Source organism: Mangifera indica, chromosome 5 (genome assembly GCF_011075055.1).
Source record: "Mangifera indica cultivar Alphonso chromosome 5, CATAS_Mindica_2.1, whole genome shotgun sequence".
In the NCBI taxonomy this organism is placed as follows: Eukaryota; Viridiplantae; Streptophyta; class Magnoliopsida; order Sapindales; family Anacardiaceae; genus Mangifera; species Mangifera indica.
In genome coordinates, this window is record NC_058141.1 from 703174 (window position 1) to 721163 (window position 17990).

The 17990-nt window shown below is 33.3% G+C and overlaps 1 protein-coding gene across 2 annotated transcripts; it reads right to left on the minus strand.

The window, feature by feature from the left end:
- Positions 1-2001: 2001 nt before the first annotated feature.
- Positions 2002-13771, minus strand: LOC123215863. Of its 2 annotated transcripts, none has more exons than XM_044636127.1 (11): positions 13523-13771; positions 13328-13426; positions 13153-13237; positions 6491-6560; positions 5884-5944; positions 5752-5805; positions 5210-5457; positions 4600-4709; positions 3906-4012; positions 3026-3136; positions 2002-2845 (listed from the first exon to the last, which is right to left on the minus strand). In XM_044636127.1, the coding sequence occupies exons 1-11, from the start codon at positions 13610-13612 to the stop codon at positions 2732-2734; spliced, it is 1149 nt and encodes a 382-aa protein (XP_044492062.1). In that variant the 5' UTR covers positions 13613-13771; the 3' UTR covers positions 2002-2731. The 2 variants fall into 2 exon arrangements, with proteins under 2 accessions (XP_044492062.1, XP_044492064.1); XM_044636129.1 differs by having other exon boundaries at positions 13328-13398; positions 13523-13764.
- Between the last annotated feature and the right edge of the window lie 4219 nt (positions 13772-17990).

Consider the following 17990-nt stretch of genomic DNA (forward strand, 5'->3'; position numbering starts at 1 on the left):
TTTTTTGGTATTTGGAATCTCATGAGACCCTCTCCTTTTTTGGGAAAATAATCTCTTCTTTTGCGAATCCTTCCAGCCACGTATGCTTCTTGTTGGATGCTCATCAATCCACGTGGGCAATAAATTCAGGGCTCATCTTCATCCACGTATGCTTGTAATACCAATATCATATGCATCCAGTTTTAAATTCTTAATTATGTATTAAATCATGTGTTATCATATAATTATATTTTAATTTATTTTTAATTTAAAATTATTTGATTATATGATAATACATTATATGGATATTCAATTATAGACTTAAAATTACATATACATAGTTTTATTGTTAAATTAAGAGTAAAATTATTTGAACTAACATTGACTACTAATTTGTGCATTAACTATGATTTGTCATTATATAATTAGGTATTATTTTATCTATTATTTTAAACTATTTAATTATATAATAAAACATTATCATTAATACTCAAATTATTATTTCTTATTAAAATTTTTTGTTTAAATTTATAAGGCAGTGTTTATTTGCAAAACTAATAGAAATTGTTTAAAGAAATTAAGTTCAATCCAAACCCAAAAGAAAAACAATAATACTTTACCAACAATCGATTGCATATAAAAAGGTATAAACAAATTGGCATACTATCAAGTGAAGGACAAAAAGTATCAATTTAATCACCTTTCTTTCAAAACAAAACAAACAATCGTAATTATGTTTATTTAGTATCTTTAAAAAAAAAAACTAAAAATTCAATTCCTTTTATAAAAAAATCTGAGAGTTTGATCCTTTCAAAATTTGAGAGTTCAGTTCCTTTCAATACATGCAATATCCACGACTTGCAAACCATCCAAGAAGGTCAGATTTGTTGGACTCAATTTGGATTAATCTCTCTTGGAGCCATTTGGATAAGTTTTTTAGAATTTGGGATGTGTTATTAAACTCAAATTATGCAACATCTACTCTAATAACCCGTCATAAGATATTGTCCATTTTAAATACACAATTCATTTTGCCTTTGGGATTTATTATGCAAGCCAAAATATGTCTTGATAATTTAAGAGTTCACGAGCTATTTAATAAATCCTCTTTGCATCTAATATACGTTTTGTCAATATGAGATTTATATAAGGTATTACATTCACCTCTTTTGTTTGGAATTGAGGTCAATATTGAGATTCGTTCCATTATCGTTCAAGAGAACACATAAAATATCTTTTATACCATCTATGACATCCAATTCAATAACTCTACCCATCTTCAAGATATTATCAACTTTGGAGAAACAAACCATCACAATTTTTCTATTCGATATTACAATCCAAAATACATCTTGACAGCGTAAAAATTCACAATTATTTAACTAATCTTTTTATATTATTTTAAAGCGATGTGAAAACTTATACATAACAAATATCTCTCTCATATTTTGTCAGTAGAGGATTTAGCAATGAGTGTTACAATTTTTCTTTCTTCAGAAAATATGAACTGCACATTCCTGAGATTATTCTATATATCTTTTCATGGGAAAAGCAATTTTCCTGAGGTAACGGTTCATATTTGTGAAGCGTTAAATTATGATTGGTGCCCAAATACAAACGCCTTTAGATGATGATGATGAAGAAAAAAAGAGTATTGGAGGCGCTGTGGTGTTTCTCATGTAGGTATTTCCGGTGACTCCTTGTATCGTTTCAGCGGCTGTTTTCTCTTGTGCGGGAGGTGGTTCACTTTCAAGGATAAAGATTCTGCTAGAAATGCTGATGCTGCTTATGGCTCCAATTGTGCCGCCGGCTGCGTGGATAAAGATCTCACCTTGCCAAGATGATGACTTACTTTGCTCTGGTCAGGGTCGACTCGTCGTCAATAAGAGTAGATCAAAAGATTTAGTGCGGAGAAGTTGTAGGGTCATGTCAGATTGTTGGTTACAGGTACAGTACGGTTACCAGTGTTAGAAAATGGCGCATATTGTCAAAATCAAACCACCATAAAACATAGAAAAGAGATGAGAGCTAGCTTGGGACCGAACTTCCCCTGCTTAATTAGTGAACATTACATCAAAGTAAAAGAGAAAAGAATCATCTGAGTCCCAAAGGAGAAGAAGAATCGTTCATATCTACCAGAATCATTATAAAGAAGAAGAATAAATAATTATTAACGAGACAAACTCTAATACAACAACATTAATCAGATATAAGGGTTCAAATTAGGTGAAGTTCACATTAAAATTTTTTCAACTCGAACTCAATTTGTTCAAGCTGAAAAGCAATCCAAGCCCAAGCCAACTTGAATCAGATTTGTGAGTTTCTTGAAAAGAATGGAAATTTTCACATTTGCTCAGACTCACCAAAGTTTACCTATAAAAGCAGCGACTTCTTCACATCTGAGACTATCCAAACACAATAAAACCCAAAAGAGAAATGGCAAGAAAGAATACTCTATTTTAAGAAGTGGATTGATAATAAAGATCAACATTTAGTTTATATCCAAAAAAAAAAAATCATTCTTATTATTTTGTTCAAATTTTCAAAAGAGTACTAATAATAAAGACCTCTAATTCTCAATTTAATTGATTTTGGACTAAAAAAAAAACCTTTTTCTTTGAAGATTTCGTATAGATAAGTCCTCTAATACAAGGAAAAACTGCAGAGTGTAATTTCTTCTCCAACGACAGCTATTCTCACAGGCATTGTTTTTGCACGACACTGGTTTGAAAAACAATTGTTACAGAAGAAATTACATTCGGTTTTTCCTTATTTCAGTTGAGGAGATATCCATACGGAATTTTTCTATTGGTATTGAGACAAACATATCTTTTAAAGTCTCTGGTATGTCAAAATCTTCAAGAACCTGCAGAAGAAAGGTTATAGCCTGGCATTAACATAGTTTCTGCGATGAGAATAAGGAACATGGAAAATGCACTGGTGGATTTAGGAGGAATAATACTACACTTATTAATTTTTCTTATTAACTTGTCCATATAAATTGATGTGTTTCGATGTGACTGGATGGATTTGGGTGTAAACAAACCTTGAAAACGCCATCCACAATACGTCCACCAACAAGGAAAGTGCATCCTGTACTCTTGCATCCGCTCAGTATCTCCAGCATCTGCTGGTAGTCCCCATAATAATATTTAGGCTGAATCAGCAATTAAAAACAGACAATAAGATCAGCTAATGTATTGCAGCGATACTTCCACTCAATCAGAAATTAATACAAATATATAAATTTTACGATCCAAGACTATATTCTACGTCTCCTCCACAGTAGGGTTTAAACATTTGGTTTATTTACTTCTTCCCATATTACCATGCTTTCCTTCCCCAACCTGACCTACCAAAAATAAATAAGAAAAAGGAGTTCCACCATTGAATTGCATTTTTGTTGCACCACTTATTTAGGGCAATTTATGAAGTGTCTCAAGAGCCACAATAGCCTAACTTGCTGAGTTTCAGGATTTTTTGGTTCTTAAATCTGCAAAGTCTTCAATCCTAACAAATAAATACAGTGCAGAAATGGTAGGGCTGGATTCAAGCTAAAATGAGCCCGAATAGGGTGAAACTCATTTTCGGCTCGTTTTCAAGGGGGCTTAGCTCTGACTCGCCGAGCTAGGGATCAACTTAGCTTGTGTTCGGCTTGTTTCATGGATCGAGAGTTTGGATTCGTATAGACAAACCAAACTTGACTCAGGCTCACCGAACTTGTTTGCTCGAATTTGGTTTACTTGTGGCTTGTGCAGCATAGTTTAAAATTTTTTTTAAATATATTTTAGTTCATGTTCATATATGTTAAGCTCGGCTTCAGGTTCATTTGAGCAAAGCTCATATTGAGCTCAAGCAAGCTCACTTCAAATTCAACCCTAAGAAATGGTAATAAAAGTAATTAGAATTGATTTTCAATTACGTACATTAATAAGCCGTGCTACCGTATCTGCACCAATTACAAAAGCACTGCCTGGAAAAAGTTCAGCTTTCTTATAAAAATAAGGCTGATTTGAAACAATTAGAGTCTTTCCTGCCATCCAAAACCAAAACTATTAATATGCTAGGAAACATAAATGAAATATGTATGTGCTGATATTCATAAACAAGGTTTAATAAGTAAAAATATTCAATACATAAGTTTCAATACTATAGTTTAAAAGGGGGACCAAAACTTTCAAACTACAGAAAACTAAAGATCCTGCGAAACACTGCATGCTGCACACTCTTAACCAAAGAAAAAAAATTGCTATAAAACAATGAATTTCCACACAGTATAAATAAGGAATGCAAGCTGTAAAACATCATCGGTCATACAAGCCTTTGACTAACAAAATCATTTTCATTCACAATATCCAAACTGCCCCACAAAGAAAAATGCCTCAGGTTGGTTCTGTTGTTGCAATAATTGAATATTTAAACTAAAAGCCATCGGCAAATGATGCTCAATTTTCCACATTATAGATGATTTCATAAAAGCAACCAAAGCAGGAAATGGATACTTGGAGATTTTTATAATATATTTGTGACTTCAATACATCCAATCCCACAACCAGACTAAATACAATGTTGAACATATTTTACATCCACATATAACATATAGTTGAAAAACAAACATACCAACATTTTCAAACTGCTTGACACGATCTTTGATTTGGGATACTGACAATGGAGGTTTGTCTGCATTGACTGCTGATATTTCAAAGCATGGATAACCATTGCCACAAATGCTAAAAAAATAAAAAAATAAAAAGAGTTAATGATGACAGGTATCTTCTTAGCCAATACATTCATCATCCCTTCCATAACATGTTTGGTAACCCTCTCACCAACTTATATTTTGTAGTATGTGCATAGATTCTGCAAACCTTTGCTCAACATATATTTAGCACATTGCCACATTCACATATTAGTATCATACAGAGAAAATTTTAGCCCTTAAAATACTTGCTAAATCGAGAAGTCAAGACTAGAGAAGCTTTACAGAATATCAAAAGAAACATATATTTGGTAACAATACAAGCAGAACATTAATTCACCACTTGATATTCATTTGGAACATGAATATATATATATAGAGCCAGTTATTAAAGTTGTTCAAGGAAAGAGTGACCAATCATTAAAGATCAATAGTTAGTAGAAACAATATGAATGTCTAAGAGACTAAAACATGACTAACTAGAAAATAATAAAAAAGCAAGTCAACGATAACAGAAATGCATTAATGTACCTAGTTGCAACTTCCAAAAGCTTGAGGTGGCCATCATGTAATGGATTAAATGAACCAGATAGTATTATTTTCCTCTCTTCATTAGACAAGCCACTTGAAAATGGATAAACCTTAAAGCAAATCTCCCCACTTATGAGTTGTTCCAATTCTTCTTCTTCTGTGAACTGTTGCTCAAATTCAGTAACTTTTTCAGATTCAGTCAACCCAGAAACAAATGTTGCTGGGATTTTGCATGCATTTGCAATCCCCTGAAGTGAAAGATAAAATGCCAATTAATTAAGATATGGAAGTAAACAGGGAAAGAAATTGTGCCTTCATGAGAAAATAATGTGACATTTAGCAAAGCAGTGAAGCCCAAAGTCATCTTGCCCGTTCATAACCATCAAACACTGTTCTTCTTTACCTATTTTCATATTCAAAGTTCCTAAAGTTATGCATATATATACATACACAACATATGCTTATACTTTCAATGACAGTTATTATACACAGTAACTGAACAGTGTTAAAGCTTATAATCATCCTCAATTTTCATCACATACCCTAATCAAATAATGACTTGAGACCTTATCTTCTTCCTCTCGAGTCCGCAAACCCTACGTCAATCAATAACAAAGTAAGTTTACATACAACACTCTGGTTGAATTCAAAATCAAAAGAAATCCAATGATCACCTTTGACAGAGTAACTGTAGATATCCATAGTCGGTCAGATGTCCTCATTGACAAGTGGAATCTATGCAGATGAGAAAAACACAAAATTTTAAGCTAAAGTCTATAGAGTAACCATGAGAAACAACTCTCAGCAGCCAAAGAACTCTCTTTAGCATAATGTGAGGTAACTTCACAAGACTAATTGGAATAAATATGATCATCCACCATGGTTGATTTACTTGAGTATAATTTATATCATAGGTTTAATTGTATCTTATCGATACCAAAGTGGGAAAATGAGAAACAATAAATATTATCTGGCTATTTGGTTCATAAACCAAACAACAAAAGTTGAGATTTCACTGGATCCTTCAACACTGTTGATGGTATAAGAAAGGTTTGGAACATCTTGTTTCTTAATTCAGCTTTCCAATTCAGATATTCTGAGTTTATTAAGTGAACTTAGAGCCACAGAGGTAAACAAAAATGATAATAAACAGTCTCTTCTATCAAAGAAACTAAATTTTGTTTACTTGCCAAACTTTCCAACCTTAAACACAATAGAATCACATACATAATTTGCTTTGTACATATGCACTGGTAATGGGCAAGAATCAAATCACAATACCTGTGGTCCCCTAGTTTTGGATGAGTGCTGGCCAAAGCACCAGTAAAACCAACACCAAGAACTGGGACACCTATTTGGAAGATAAATAGAGATTATATTAAACGAAAATAGTCAAAGCCAATTCTGAAACAATAAAATAAATGAATTAATGTGTTTCTACAAAAATTAAGCCTTTTTCCAGTCATCATGATCTTAACCCCTCAAATTGATAGACACAAAATAGATCTTGTACACATAACATTGACATAAACATATAAATTCACAAAATTTAAAGAATTTACATTCTCATACCTATCCATACTAATATACCACAAAAAAATTTTATCTGGAAAATACTTTAAATTTACATGTAGCAAAAATCTTTCACAAAAATTCAACAAAATTTAGGATGCACTTCATAGGAAATAGTTTTGCTCAACAATGCTCGCCTCTCTAGGAAGCACTTTCAAAACTTCTCTCCAAGTGAACAACTTTTTTTTTTTTTTCTATTTCAACTAATCATGTAACATCTCTAGGCAAATTTCATATTGACAAAACACAGGAGAGATGTAAAGTATGTATGTACCTTCTACATCGTTTGGGAATTATAACACAAAATTGATTAAATAGCATGTAAAATCCTAAATTGTAAACAAACATTTTGGATTGTAAAATCCAAAAGCAAAAGAGTGACTAGGTGTATGTCCAAAATAGACTATATCTTAACAGTTGTCTGAGCTATCAGAACAGGATGTTACCAATCACAATAAGAAATCATTTTGTCCACCCAGAAACGCTTCTGACACAATCAAAAGTACTTCCAAAAGATAGCTCTGTTGAAAAATGATATGGTATGTATCTACCAAGAGAAAACAGAAATAGAGCAGGAAAGAAGAAAAACAGAGGTTTAAGAGGTGATTTTTTAATTGAGTTTTTCTCCTTTTATTTTATTAAGCAACAGCCTTTAAATAGGCTTTACATCCAGAGATATATAACTGACTTGCTAAAATAAAGGAAAAATGGTGCAGAAAAATAGCAACCACAAATGCAAAAAAACAACAACAAGAACAACTAACTACAAATGCAGAAAATGGTGCAGAAAAATAGCAACCACAAATGCAGAAAAACAACAACAGTAAACATGTTTATTTGCAGGTACTCAGCTAATGACTTCATAGTTGATTTGGTCACTAAACAACTGACTTTGTGGACAACTTCAGAACATAACTATATCATTGCTCCCCACTAAAAATATCCTTGTCCGCAATGATGAAGTCTGGATAGGTGCATGAGAAATGTCTTTCATTTTCCCAAGTAGCATCTTCACCGGAAGTGCCAACCTATTTGACCAAAATTTCCACCTTCGATCGGTAATTACCTTTGCGAATGATGCACCTGTCCAATACAGCTTCAAGTTGGAGAATAATGACTGCAGCATCTGAAACTGGGGGAAGCTGTGGAGAAACAGGAAGTTGAGAACCCGGTTGTTTTTTTAAGAGACTTACATGGAAGACATCATGTATCTGTGAACCTGGCAATAAGTCTAACTTGTAGGCCATTGACCCAATTCTAGCAAGAACTCTGCATGGCCCAAAATAATGGAGAGACAGCTTCAACGAGTGGCGAAAAGCAACTGTTCGTTGACGATAAGGTCAAAGCTTAAGATATACATAATCTCCTACGTTAAACTCTATGTCACGACGATGTTGATTAGCCTGAACCTTGATTCTATTTTGGGCGAGTGTCAAGTTCTATCATAAGTCTCACAAAATAGTATCGCGAGTCTGCAAAAATTAATCGACCGCTTGGGCATTCGATGTGCTTGGGATATAAGAAAATAGCGTGGGTGGAGCCACCCCATAAACAGCTTCAAACGGAGATATTTTGTTGCTTGAATGAACTGCAGTATTGTAACTATCTTCAGCCCATGGAATCCACTCAAGCCATTTCTTTGGTTGCTCATGTGCAAAACAACAAAGATACTGTTCCAGAGTTCAATTAAGCACTTCCGTTTGTGGGTGATAACTGGAACTCATACACAATTTTGTCCCTTGTAGTTGAAACAAATTCCTTCAAAATTTGCTAAGAAAAACGCTATCTCAATCACTAATAATTGATATAGGCATCCCATGCAAATGAACAATTTGGCTAATGAAAGCTTTAGCAATGATAAGAGCAGTGTACCGGTGTTGCATTGGAACAAAATGGGCATACTTCAATAAGCAATCTACAACCACCATGACTACTGTGTGCCCTTGAGATGGTGGTAGTGCATCAATAAAATCCACAGTGACCTTTGTCCAACTCATTGTGGAATCGACAAAGGTTGTATCAAAGCTGTAGGTGGTGAGTGGTCATACTTGCAACGTTGACAGACATCGCAAGTGTGAACAAATTCCTTCACCTTAGCATGTAAATCTGGCCAAGAAAAAGAAGTGCGTAAATGTCCTAAAGTCTTGTGACACCCCAAATGTCCTCTAACAACAGAAAAATGGCAATCTACTAAGATAGCTAGAATGAGAGTAGAATTATGACTTAAGAGGAGACATCCTTTTTTAAACCAAACACCATCTCTCTTGACACGTGTCCTAAACAAGTGGCGTTTCCATGGTGGTTAGGTTATCATAAAAATGATCAATTCCAACTTCTTGTTGGAGAGTAGCCCACCAATCAGATACCAGCAAAGAAATTGCTACACATTCAAATCCTGCCACCTTGGAAAGAGCATCAGCACCTTGATTTTCCCTCCCTTTTTTTTAGTTGATAACGTAATCATATCCCATTAATTTTGGCAACCAACGAGCTTGGGTAAAAGTTGTTATGCGTTGCTCCAACAGGTATTTTAAGCTTCGCTAATCAGTTTAGATTGTAAAAGGTTTTCCCAAAAGGTATGGTCACCATTTTCAAAATTCCTTAACAATGGCCAACATCTCCTTCTCATAAGTTGATAAGGTCAAAGCGGTGCCTTTGAGAGCCTCACTAAAATAAGCAATTGGTCGTCCATGTTGAGTGAGAATGGCTCCGATTCCTAATCCGCAAGCATCACATTCTACTACGAATGGTTCTGAGAAATCAAGTAGGATGAGAACAGGAGAAATGGTGAGCACTTGCTTCAGTTGCTCGAACGCAAGAGCTGTTTTTAACAAACCATCTTTTGTTAACTACCGAGTTAGAGGTGCTGCAATACTACCAATGTTGCAGATGAAGTTTCGATAGTATCTTGCTAATCTCAAAAAACCTCGAATGCTTTTTGATGAAGTAGGAACCAGCCAATTTAGTACGGCCTAAATTTTCACCAAGTCAACCGCAACTCCTTTTTGGGAAATCAAATGACCTAGATATTCTACCTGCAAAACTCCAAAGTAACATTTTGATTTTTTTTGTATACAAATGGTTACTCGATAAAACATGTAGTATCATCCGCAAATGGAATAAATGATCTTCTTAGGTTTGATGTATACTACGATGTCATCAAAGAAGATGAGAACAAATTTCCTGAGATAGGGATAGAACAAATAATTCATGAGACTTTGTAAAGTAAAAGGCATATTTGTCAATCCATATGGCATGACAACAATCCCATAGTGGCCTTCATGAGTGCGAAAGGCTATTTTATAGATATCTTCGTCCTTCACTCAAATTTGGTGATAGCCAGATCACAAATCTAGTTTAGAGTAGTATTTGGCTCCATGTAACTCCTCAAGCAATTTGTCAATGATAGGGGTTGGGTATTTATCCTTTACTATGATGTTGTTAAGAACGCAGTAATTAATACAAATCTAAAGTGGTGATCAGCTTAATTATGTTATGGAATGTTGAGAAGATCAAGTGCAAATGCCAAGAAGTTAACACTCAAGAACTATAAGCAACGTAACAGTTAATTGTAATGGAAACAAACAGAGAATATTTTTTTGTATTAAGCAATTTTGTGAAATAGGAATACAACTAGTAGAACACTTGTTCACTATTTTGTTTAACATAAGCTAAAAGCAAATTGGAAATTAAATAGCCACAATAACTCAAACTAATGTGATTTCTTAGCACCGGATCTCCTGCATTCAAGAGGCAAGAGTCTCTCCCAATTTCCTTTTTCCTTTCAAATCTTTTTCTCCTCCTCTTTCCTTATTGCCCTCCAGGCCTATATCCCTTCTTTCCTCCTCTTCCCTGTTTAGCCAATGCTTGTTTGCCGCCTCATCCAACTTGCATATACTAGTCCCCTAGTTCTACGAAGTCTGCTCTGTATCATACTTGGGCACATGCAATTCTATTATTTTCCTCATAGTCTATTGCACCACTCACTACTTGCCATCTATTTCACCCTTACTGTTGCCATATGTTTCCCTCAATTGGCTACCATATAGCACCTCTTCTACTTTCTTCCTCCCTTTATTTTTTATATAAACTTTAGCTCTAATAGTAATCGACACAAAACCGCCACATACCATCTGTCTTTTTGACTAGTAGACCAAAGAAAAGAAGGGACTAGTGTTGGGTTGAATTATCCCAAAGTCAAGGAACTCCCGAACGCGGCACTCAATTTCAAACTTTTGATAGTATGGGTAGCGATAGGGCCACACGCTAACAGGTCCTTCATTGGGATGTAGTGGTATCTGATGGTCTTGACTCCTTGCTGGTGACAAGTCTTTTGGAAAAGCAAATACTGACTCAAACTCATTGGGAATTCTGCTAAGATCCTCAGGTATGGATTTGTTTTCGTTATACTAAGGATGGGTGCAATCTACAAGAGGAAACTAGCTCCAGTTAAGTTAAACAATTCTTTGTCTTTTAATGGCTCAAGATTAGCTTGCCTCAACCCTTGGAATGTACATATGTGTCCATCTTGATTAAAGGTTATTGTAAGTTGCTTGTAATCTGTTTCAATTGGTCCTAATGTTTCGAGCCATTGTACTCCTAAAACCACCTAACATGCAGCAATAGGTAGTATATAGAAATTCACTTAGATCGATTGTCATTGAATAGTGATAGTAAGCACTAGACAACATCCCAGACGTTCAACCTTTTCTCGATTAGCCAACATTACTCGGAAGGATTTATCGCGGATTACAAGCAAGCCCAATTTGTTCACCACCGACTGGTCAATGAAATTGTGTGTGCTTCCTCCGTCAATCATAACTATGACATCATTATTTTTAAGCTTGTCGCTGACCTGAATGGTTTAAGGGTGATTAGTTCCAGACATGGCATGGAAGGATATTTTTGGAAGACAATCATCTGCAGCAATGTCACCAGAATTCTTTTCAAATGTTAAGTTTTCTGTTGGATCCAAGTCTTCAATCATAAACACCTGGGGTGGTTGGCAACAGTGACCTAAAATGTATTTCTCATCACAGTAATAGCACAATCCTTTGTCCCTGCATTCTCTTGCCTCTTGTCCAATAAGACATCAGATTGGGTATGCAGGAAGATTGCTTCGTTGAGCTGGTGGGGGACCAAGAAGATTGGCTATTGGGTTACGACTGGAAGACGTGGTAGTCTACAAACGAAAGGAGTGGTATTATTTTTTTGCAAGAAGTTGCGCTCTTCAATCAATCTAGCTAGTCCAATTGTGTTGGATAGCGTCTCCGGCTATTTGACTTTAAGATCCAAACGAATCTCATCTTTCAGGCCAACAAAAAACATCCCACTAGGAAATTCTCAAGTAAGTTATCAACTCGGTGAGACAACTTCTCAAAGGCTTCTTGATAGTCTATAGTTTCCTGCTTCAAACAAGTAAGAGCCTCAAAGGGGTCATCTTGGTCAATTGGCCCAAATCTTAATAAAAGAGATTTGGTGAATTCATCCCATGTGACAAGTCCCTTGAATTTGCCATACCAACAATGCCACTAGAGAGCGATTCCATCCAAGTGAAATGATGCAAGTTGCACTTGTTGTGCTGGTGCAACATCTTTGAAGTCAAAGTACTGCTCAGCCTTGTAAATCCATCCAGTGTGGTCTTCTCCCGCAATTTTTGGAAAAGATAGTTTCAGGTGATGATGGTTTCGGTTGGTTATGATGCTAGAACGATTGGTTTTTGGTTGGCTAGGATGGTGTGATGATTCCGCTGGAGCAAAAGGGTTAGTTTCAGCTTCAATTGGGTTGGAAGTGCAAGCAAGACGCAAGGCTTGAAGGTCTGTCATTACCGTTTGTACAGCAGCATTAATCTGGTTAATGTTGAAAGTCAGGTGTTCAAAGTTTGATTCATGTCAGGTGAGGATTTTGCTTACTTCATTACGAAACTCGTTGTTGGATTTGCCAGGGGTGTCCATGAGTGACAAACCTGCTCTGATACCAAATGGTATGTCTCTACCAAGAGAAAATAGAAATAGAGCAGGAAAGAAGAAAAACAGAGGTTTAAGAGGTGGTTTTTCAATTGAGTTTTTCTCCCTTTATTTTTCTAGGCAATAACCTTTACATAACTGACTTGCTGAAATAAAGGAAAAATGATGGAGAAAAATAGCAACCACAAATGCAGAAAAAAGCAACAGTAAACATGTTTATTTGCAGGCACTCAGCTGATGACTTCGTGGTTGACTTAGTCACTAAACAGCTAACTTTGTGGACAAGTTCAGAACATGACCATATCATGATACCAAATGTGAAACTCTAAATACTTTACAACTCTTAAACCAACACATTATAGTTCTAATACTACCAAAAATGAAGCAGGATTATAAAAACAAAACCTGGACTAGAGAGCTTAAGCGCTCGATTATAAGCCAGCAAAGCCATGCTCCCCGCCGTTTGTTGACTACAAAAACTCGAAGGAATCTGAAATATCAATGTATCAACTAATCAATACAAATTCATCAAACTCATCACTACAATCAAGTCAAAATTGCACGCGCCAAAATCATGAACCTTGCCGAGTAACTGAATTATAGACATTCTGGAGTACGGTACAACTGCTTCAAGCACAGTGTTCGAAGCTCCTGGAACCGACATTAAATAGCCTAAAGACTGATCAAAATCGTTCCAAATTACTAATGATTTGAGTTAAATTTAATATGAAAACTGAGTAAGTGACCGAGTGTAAATAGTTATAGAGCGAGAGACCTGAGAGGCGCCGCCGGCGAGGTAGAGAACGGCTTGCGTGGGGCTCGCGTGTATGGCTTCCACAACTGATCGGATACACGCGTCTGTCATTTTCGAATAATCCCTTCTCGTCGTGCTCGATGATCGATCGTCGCTCGCTCTACCACCTCAAGTTTGTTGTCTGAACGTAAAGTAAACGGTGTTGGTGTCGTTTTGCGGCGATTTATTCTTCCTTTTTGGCGGGGCGGGGCGGGTATTTTCTGTTGGATCCTTGGACTGTTGTGGTGTTATGTTGACCCTATTTTGAGTATTATTATTTAATTCAATAAAATTATATATATTTATTTTTAATATATAAATTATATATAATTAATGTGTTATTATATGATTAAGAGATTTTAAATTAAAAATAAAACAATATGCAATCACATGATAATATATCATCATCATACATGAATTGTGTAAAAAAAATGGATACACATAACATTACTCTACTCAATTATATACTAAAATAATGTGATTTTTAATTTAAAATTATTCAATTACATGATAATATATCATTAAAATATCTAATTGAATACTCAAAATTAGATACATATAATTTCATTGTATACTTAAAAGTTAATAAATATAAGAAAATTTTTATATTATAAATGCTTAATTCTGAGTACTACTAATAAATTATATACTCAGATGATATGATATTATAGAATTAAGTGTTACTTTATTTTTAATTTAAAATTATTTAATCACATAATAATACATTATTGGGATACTTATTTAAATATTTAAAATTAAATACATATAATTTTATTGTATGCTTAAAGTCTTAATGGATATGAGAAGATTCTTAGACCTATAATGCCGAAGAAATTGATAAAAATGAATGCATCAATTTATGAGCATGTTTTAAGATTTCAAAGGGAAAGTATATGAATTGGATTTCACTTCTAATAATTCAGATTTTTATTGTGAGGTTGGTATAGCATTGTACTCTTCAATCTATTTTTTGGAATGTGATTCTCTTAATATTTCAATAATTTGTTATCATGATCATCATCATCTCTTCTACTAAGGTATGACATTTGGACCATGGGATCTCATATCGGAAAATGTCTTAATCAAATCATAGAATTTCTTTAAAACAAAAATGAAAAACTGCAAATGGCTAATTATCTTATAGGAGATGAATAAGATTATCTAAAACTTTTAACCAAACAAAAATTTCCTAAGCAAATTTATAATTAATCACAACCAAACAAATAAATTCAATTAAATATCTAAACAATTAAGAATAAATTATATTCAGAAACTAATCAAAACATGCAATATATATATACGCATAAAGTAAAGAGAGTAAGGAAATGAAGTGTTTAATAATTTATAGTAGTTCAGAGTTTTCTCTTCCGAGCGTCCTATATTCACTTGTTCAAAGAATCTAATTAAAGTTTCATTAATAAAGAATCTCTTTTTTACAATAGTTCTCCAGAATTTCCCCCCACGTTCACTAGTTGACTCGGGATTACGTCTAACTCAATAGTTATTCGAGATTTTGCCCACCACAATAGTTATTCAAGATTTTGCCCAAGTGTTTAAATATAGAAAATATTGTTTGTGAATATCTCTATAAGAGTGGTATAAAGAAAATGAACACAAATATCTCTCTTAAGAATTTTGAGTTATGAGCTTGCGTGAGAGGAATTTGAGAAGAAAAAAGTATAAGTTTTTTACATTATATTTTCTAACTTATTCCCCATTAAAAAGTCTTCAATTTACGATCTTGGATGGTTGAAATAGCTCAAATAACTGTTGGTTGGGATAATGTATCTGTTGAGTTTCAATAATTATGTTTTGGCCTTGAAAATACGAAGGGACGGGCATCCTATTTTGAGGGATAGACGTCCTCTTACACATTCTAACTTTGGTGGCTTTGAAAAAGTCGTCCAACAATCAAATTCTTTAAACGGACAACTTTAGGGTTGGGTGTCCCTTTTTCCGAGACGGACGTCTTTTTTTACACTTTCAGAATTCAATTCTAGAAGCTTCAGACAGAAAAGGACTAGTTGGGGACTATAAGAGGAATGAGCATCTCTATTTTAGGGGATGGAAGTCTCTGTTCATTTGACAAAAATTCCAAAGAGTTTCAGACTTGTAAGGACGGACATGAGATTAGCAAAGAAATAAGCATCTCATATTTGGGGACAGGAGTCTCATATTTAAAAAGTTGAAAAATATATATTTTACCTATTTTTCGATTATAAAAATTTTATATAATTAACTTAATTAGTTTAATAAATATAAATTAATAATTTTAAAGTTAATTTTGACATAATCAAAACTCTATAAAGGTCTAACCAAAAAAAAATACTAGTCATTATAGAAGTGGTAGTGAGAAAGCTCGAATCTCAAATCTTCTCATCTTACTTGTTCATAAATTTCTCCTCTGTCTATCTTCCCATCCTAGATGTTCAATCACTGCCACAAAGTCCCCGAAGGCTCCGCCACTGAAAATAATGATAATTAATCAAATTAACATTATTTAAAAGGGTTTAAACAATTTTAATTAACATTTTGAGATTATATGAACATAACCATTAAAATATATATTAGATGATTTTACTCAAATATATGAAAGAGATTTTAACTGAAATTGATCCAATTCGACCAAAAAATAGCCATTGTCAATGATTTTTGTTAGCAAAACAAGTGTAAAAATTATTACAAAATGTTTATTATATTTATTTTAGATAATTTTTTTGTGTCTATTTCAATATCAATGGTTAATTTTTGTTGATGAATATGGTGTTTTTTAAATAAATATTTGACACATTGTTGAAGAAAATTTTTTTTAAAACATTTAAGAATGATAAAGGCTTTTTTTTTTTGGGTGAAAATTGAGAGATTTGGTATGCAAATAGGTAGTCTGATTCACCGAGTGGGCTTTTACATACATACAAATGTAATTTTAACAAAAATAGATCAAATATAATTTTTTAGGTAGACAAATTTTGGGGTTCAAAAATATTTTTACGACGAGTAATATTATATATATATAAAATTTTGTGTATAAATAATAATGTGTCATCATATAATTAGATAGTTAAAAATAAAAGATAAAATAACACTCAATCATATTATGATACATTGTTATTTGTATATAAAATTATGTATATAATTTTATTATTTCAATTTGTACTTAAGGGGTATTTGATTTGGGTAATATTTTATTACGAAATAGAGAAATTATCTTGAAGATAAATTATTAAGAAAATTATTGGGTATAAATTATTACTATATTTGATAAAATTTAATAAGTATAAATAATTATTATGTTTGGTTAAAGATAATAATAAATTATTTTACTTAAACGCCCTTGGATATAATTATTTTTAAAAATTTTTATATTATTTATTAGATTAATTAAAAATAAATTTATTTTTGTCTTAAAAAATTAATAAATAATAATATAATTATAATAAAATCAAGATTACCTTAATAACCTTTTAATATTTAAAGTGAATGTGGTAATCAAATTATCATTTATATAACCTATTATATTATTATTAATAATAGAAGATTACTATAATATTTTATTATTGACAAATTGAATAAAATAATACGAATAATAAAAAATAAAGTATTAAAATAATCTGTCTGAAACCAAATAGCCTTTAAAAGTTAAATGATATTTTGATGTAAGCCAAACATGGCGGTTAAATAATATTTTATTAGATATTAACTTTTAAGAGTTAATTGATATTTGAATGTAAATGCGTGCTGATGTTTAAAGGTTAATTGTTATGTTACAAAAGGTAAGATGATTTTTTTTTCAATTATATTATGCACCAAAGTTTAACGGGTTAATTAATATTTTTTACTGGCGGTAAACATGAGATCTCTTATGGAAATGTGACTTTTCAATTAAATTATCTGGATTTTTTAGAGTTAGAATACCATGAGTTTCGTTTCAAATCATAAAAAAGGCCAAAGGACTATTTCCCACCCAAGGTATGTTATATTCTCAAGTTTTTCTCTTTTAACTTTGATAATTCTAAATATTCACCCATAAGCAGTTAAAATTAACGTACCCCTAACCCCTTAAAATTTTATCTCTTTTTGCCCTGCTAAATTTTAAAAACTAAAAATTTTTTTCAGCCTAAATTTTAAAAAATGATAGTTTCCCTCTAGGGTTTTGTTTCGAGATCTCTGAATCCTTCTGTGGATCTATTGCCGATGGCCTCTTCCTCCCGAAGCTTTCTCTCCCCCTGACGATCTCTTTTCACCCATTTGAACGTTCGATCGGCATCGGAGGAGCCGTGGAAGACGAAGAGCTTCGTCTTCCCCGATGAAGTTGTTCATCTTCCATGGATCCTCTAACATCGATTGGGCAGCTAAATGGGAGGAGAGAGATCGTCAAAGGGAGAGGTCACCGACAATGGCACCAGAGATGACGTCGGAGATCTCAAAACGAAACTTTAGGGGAAAACTG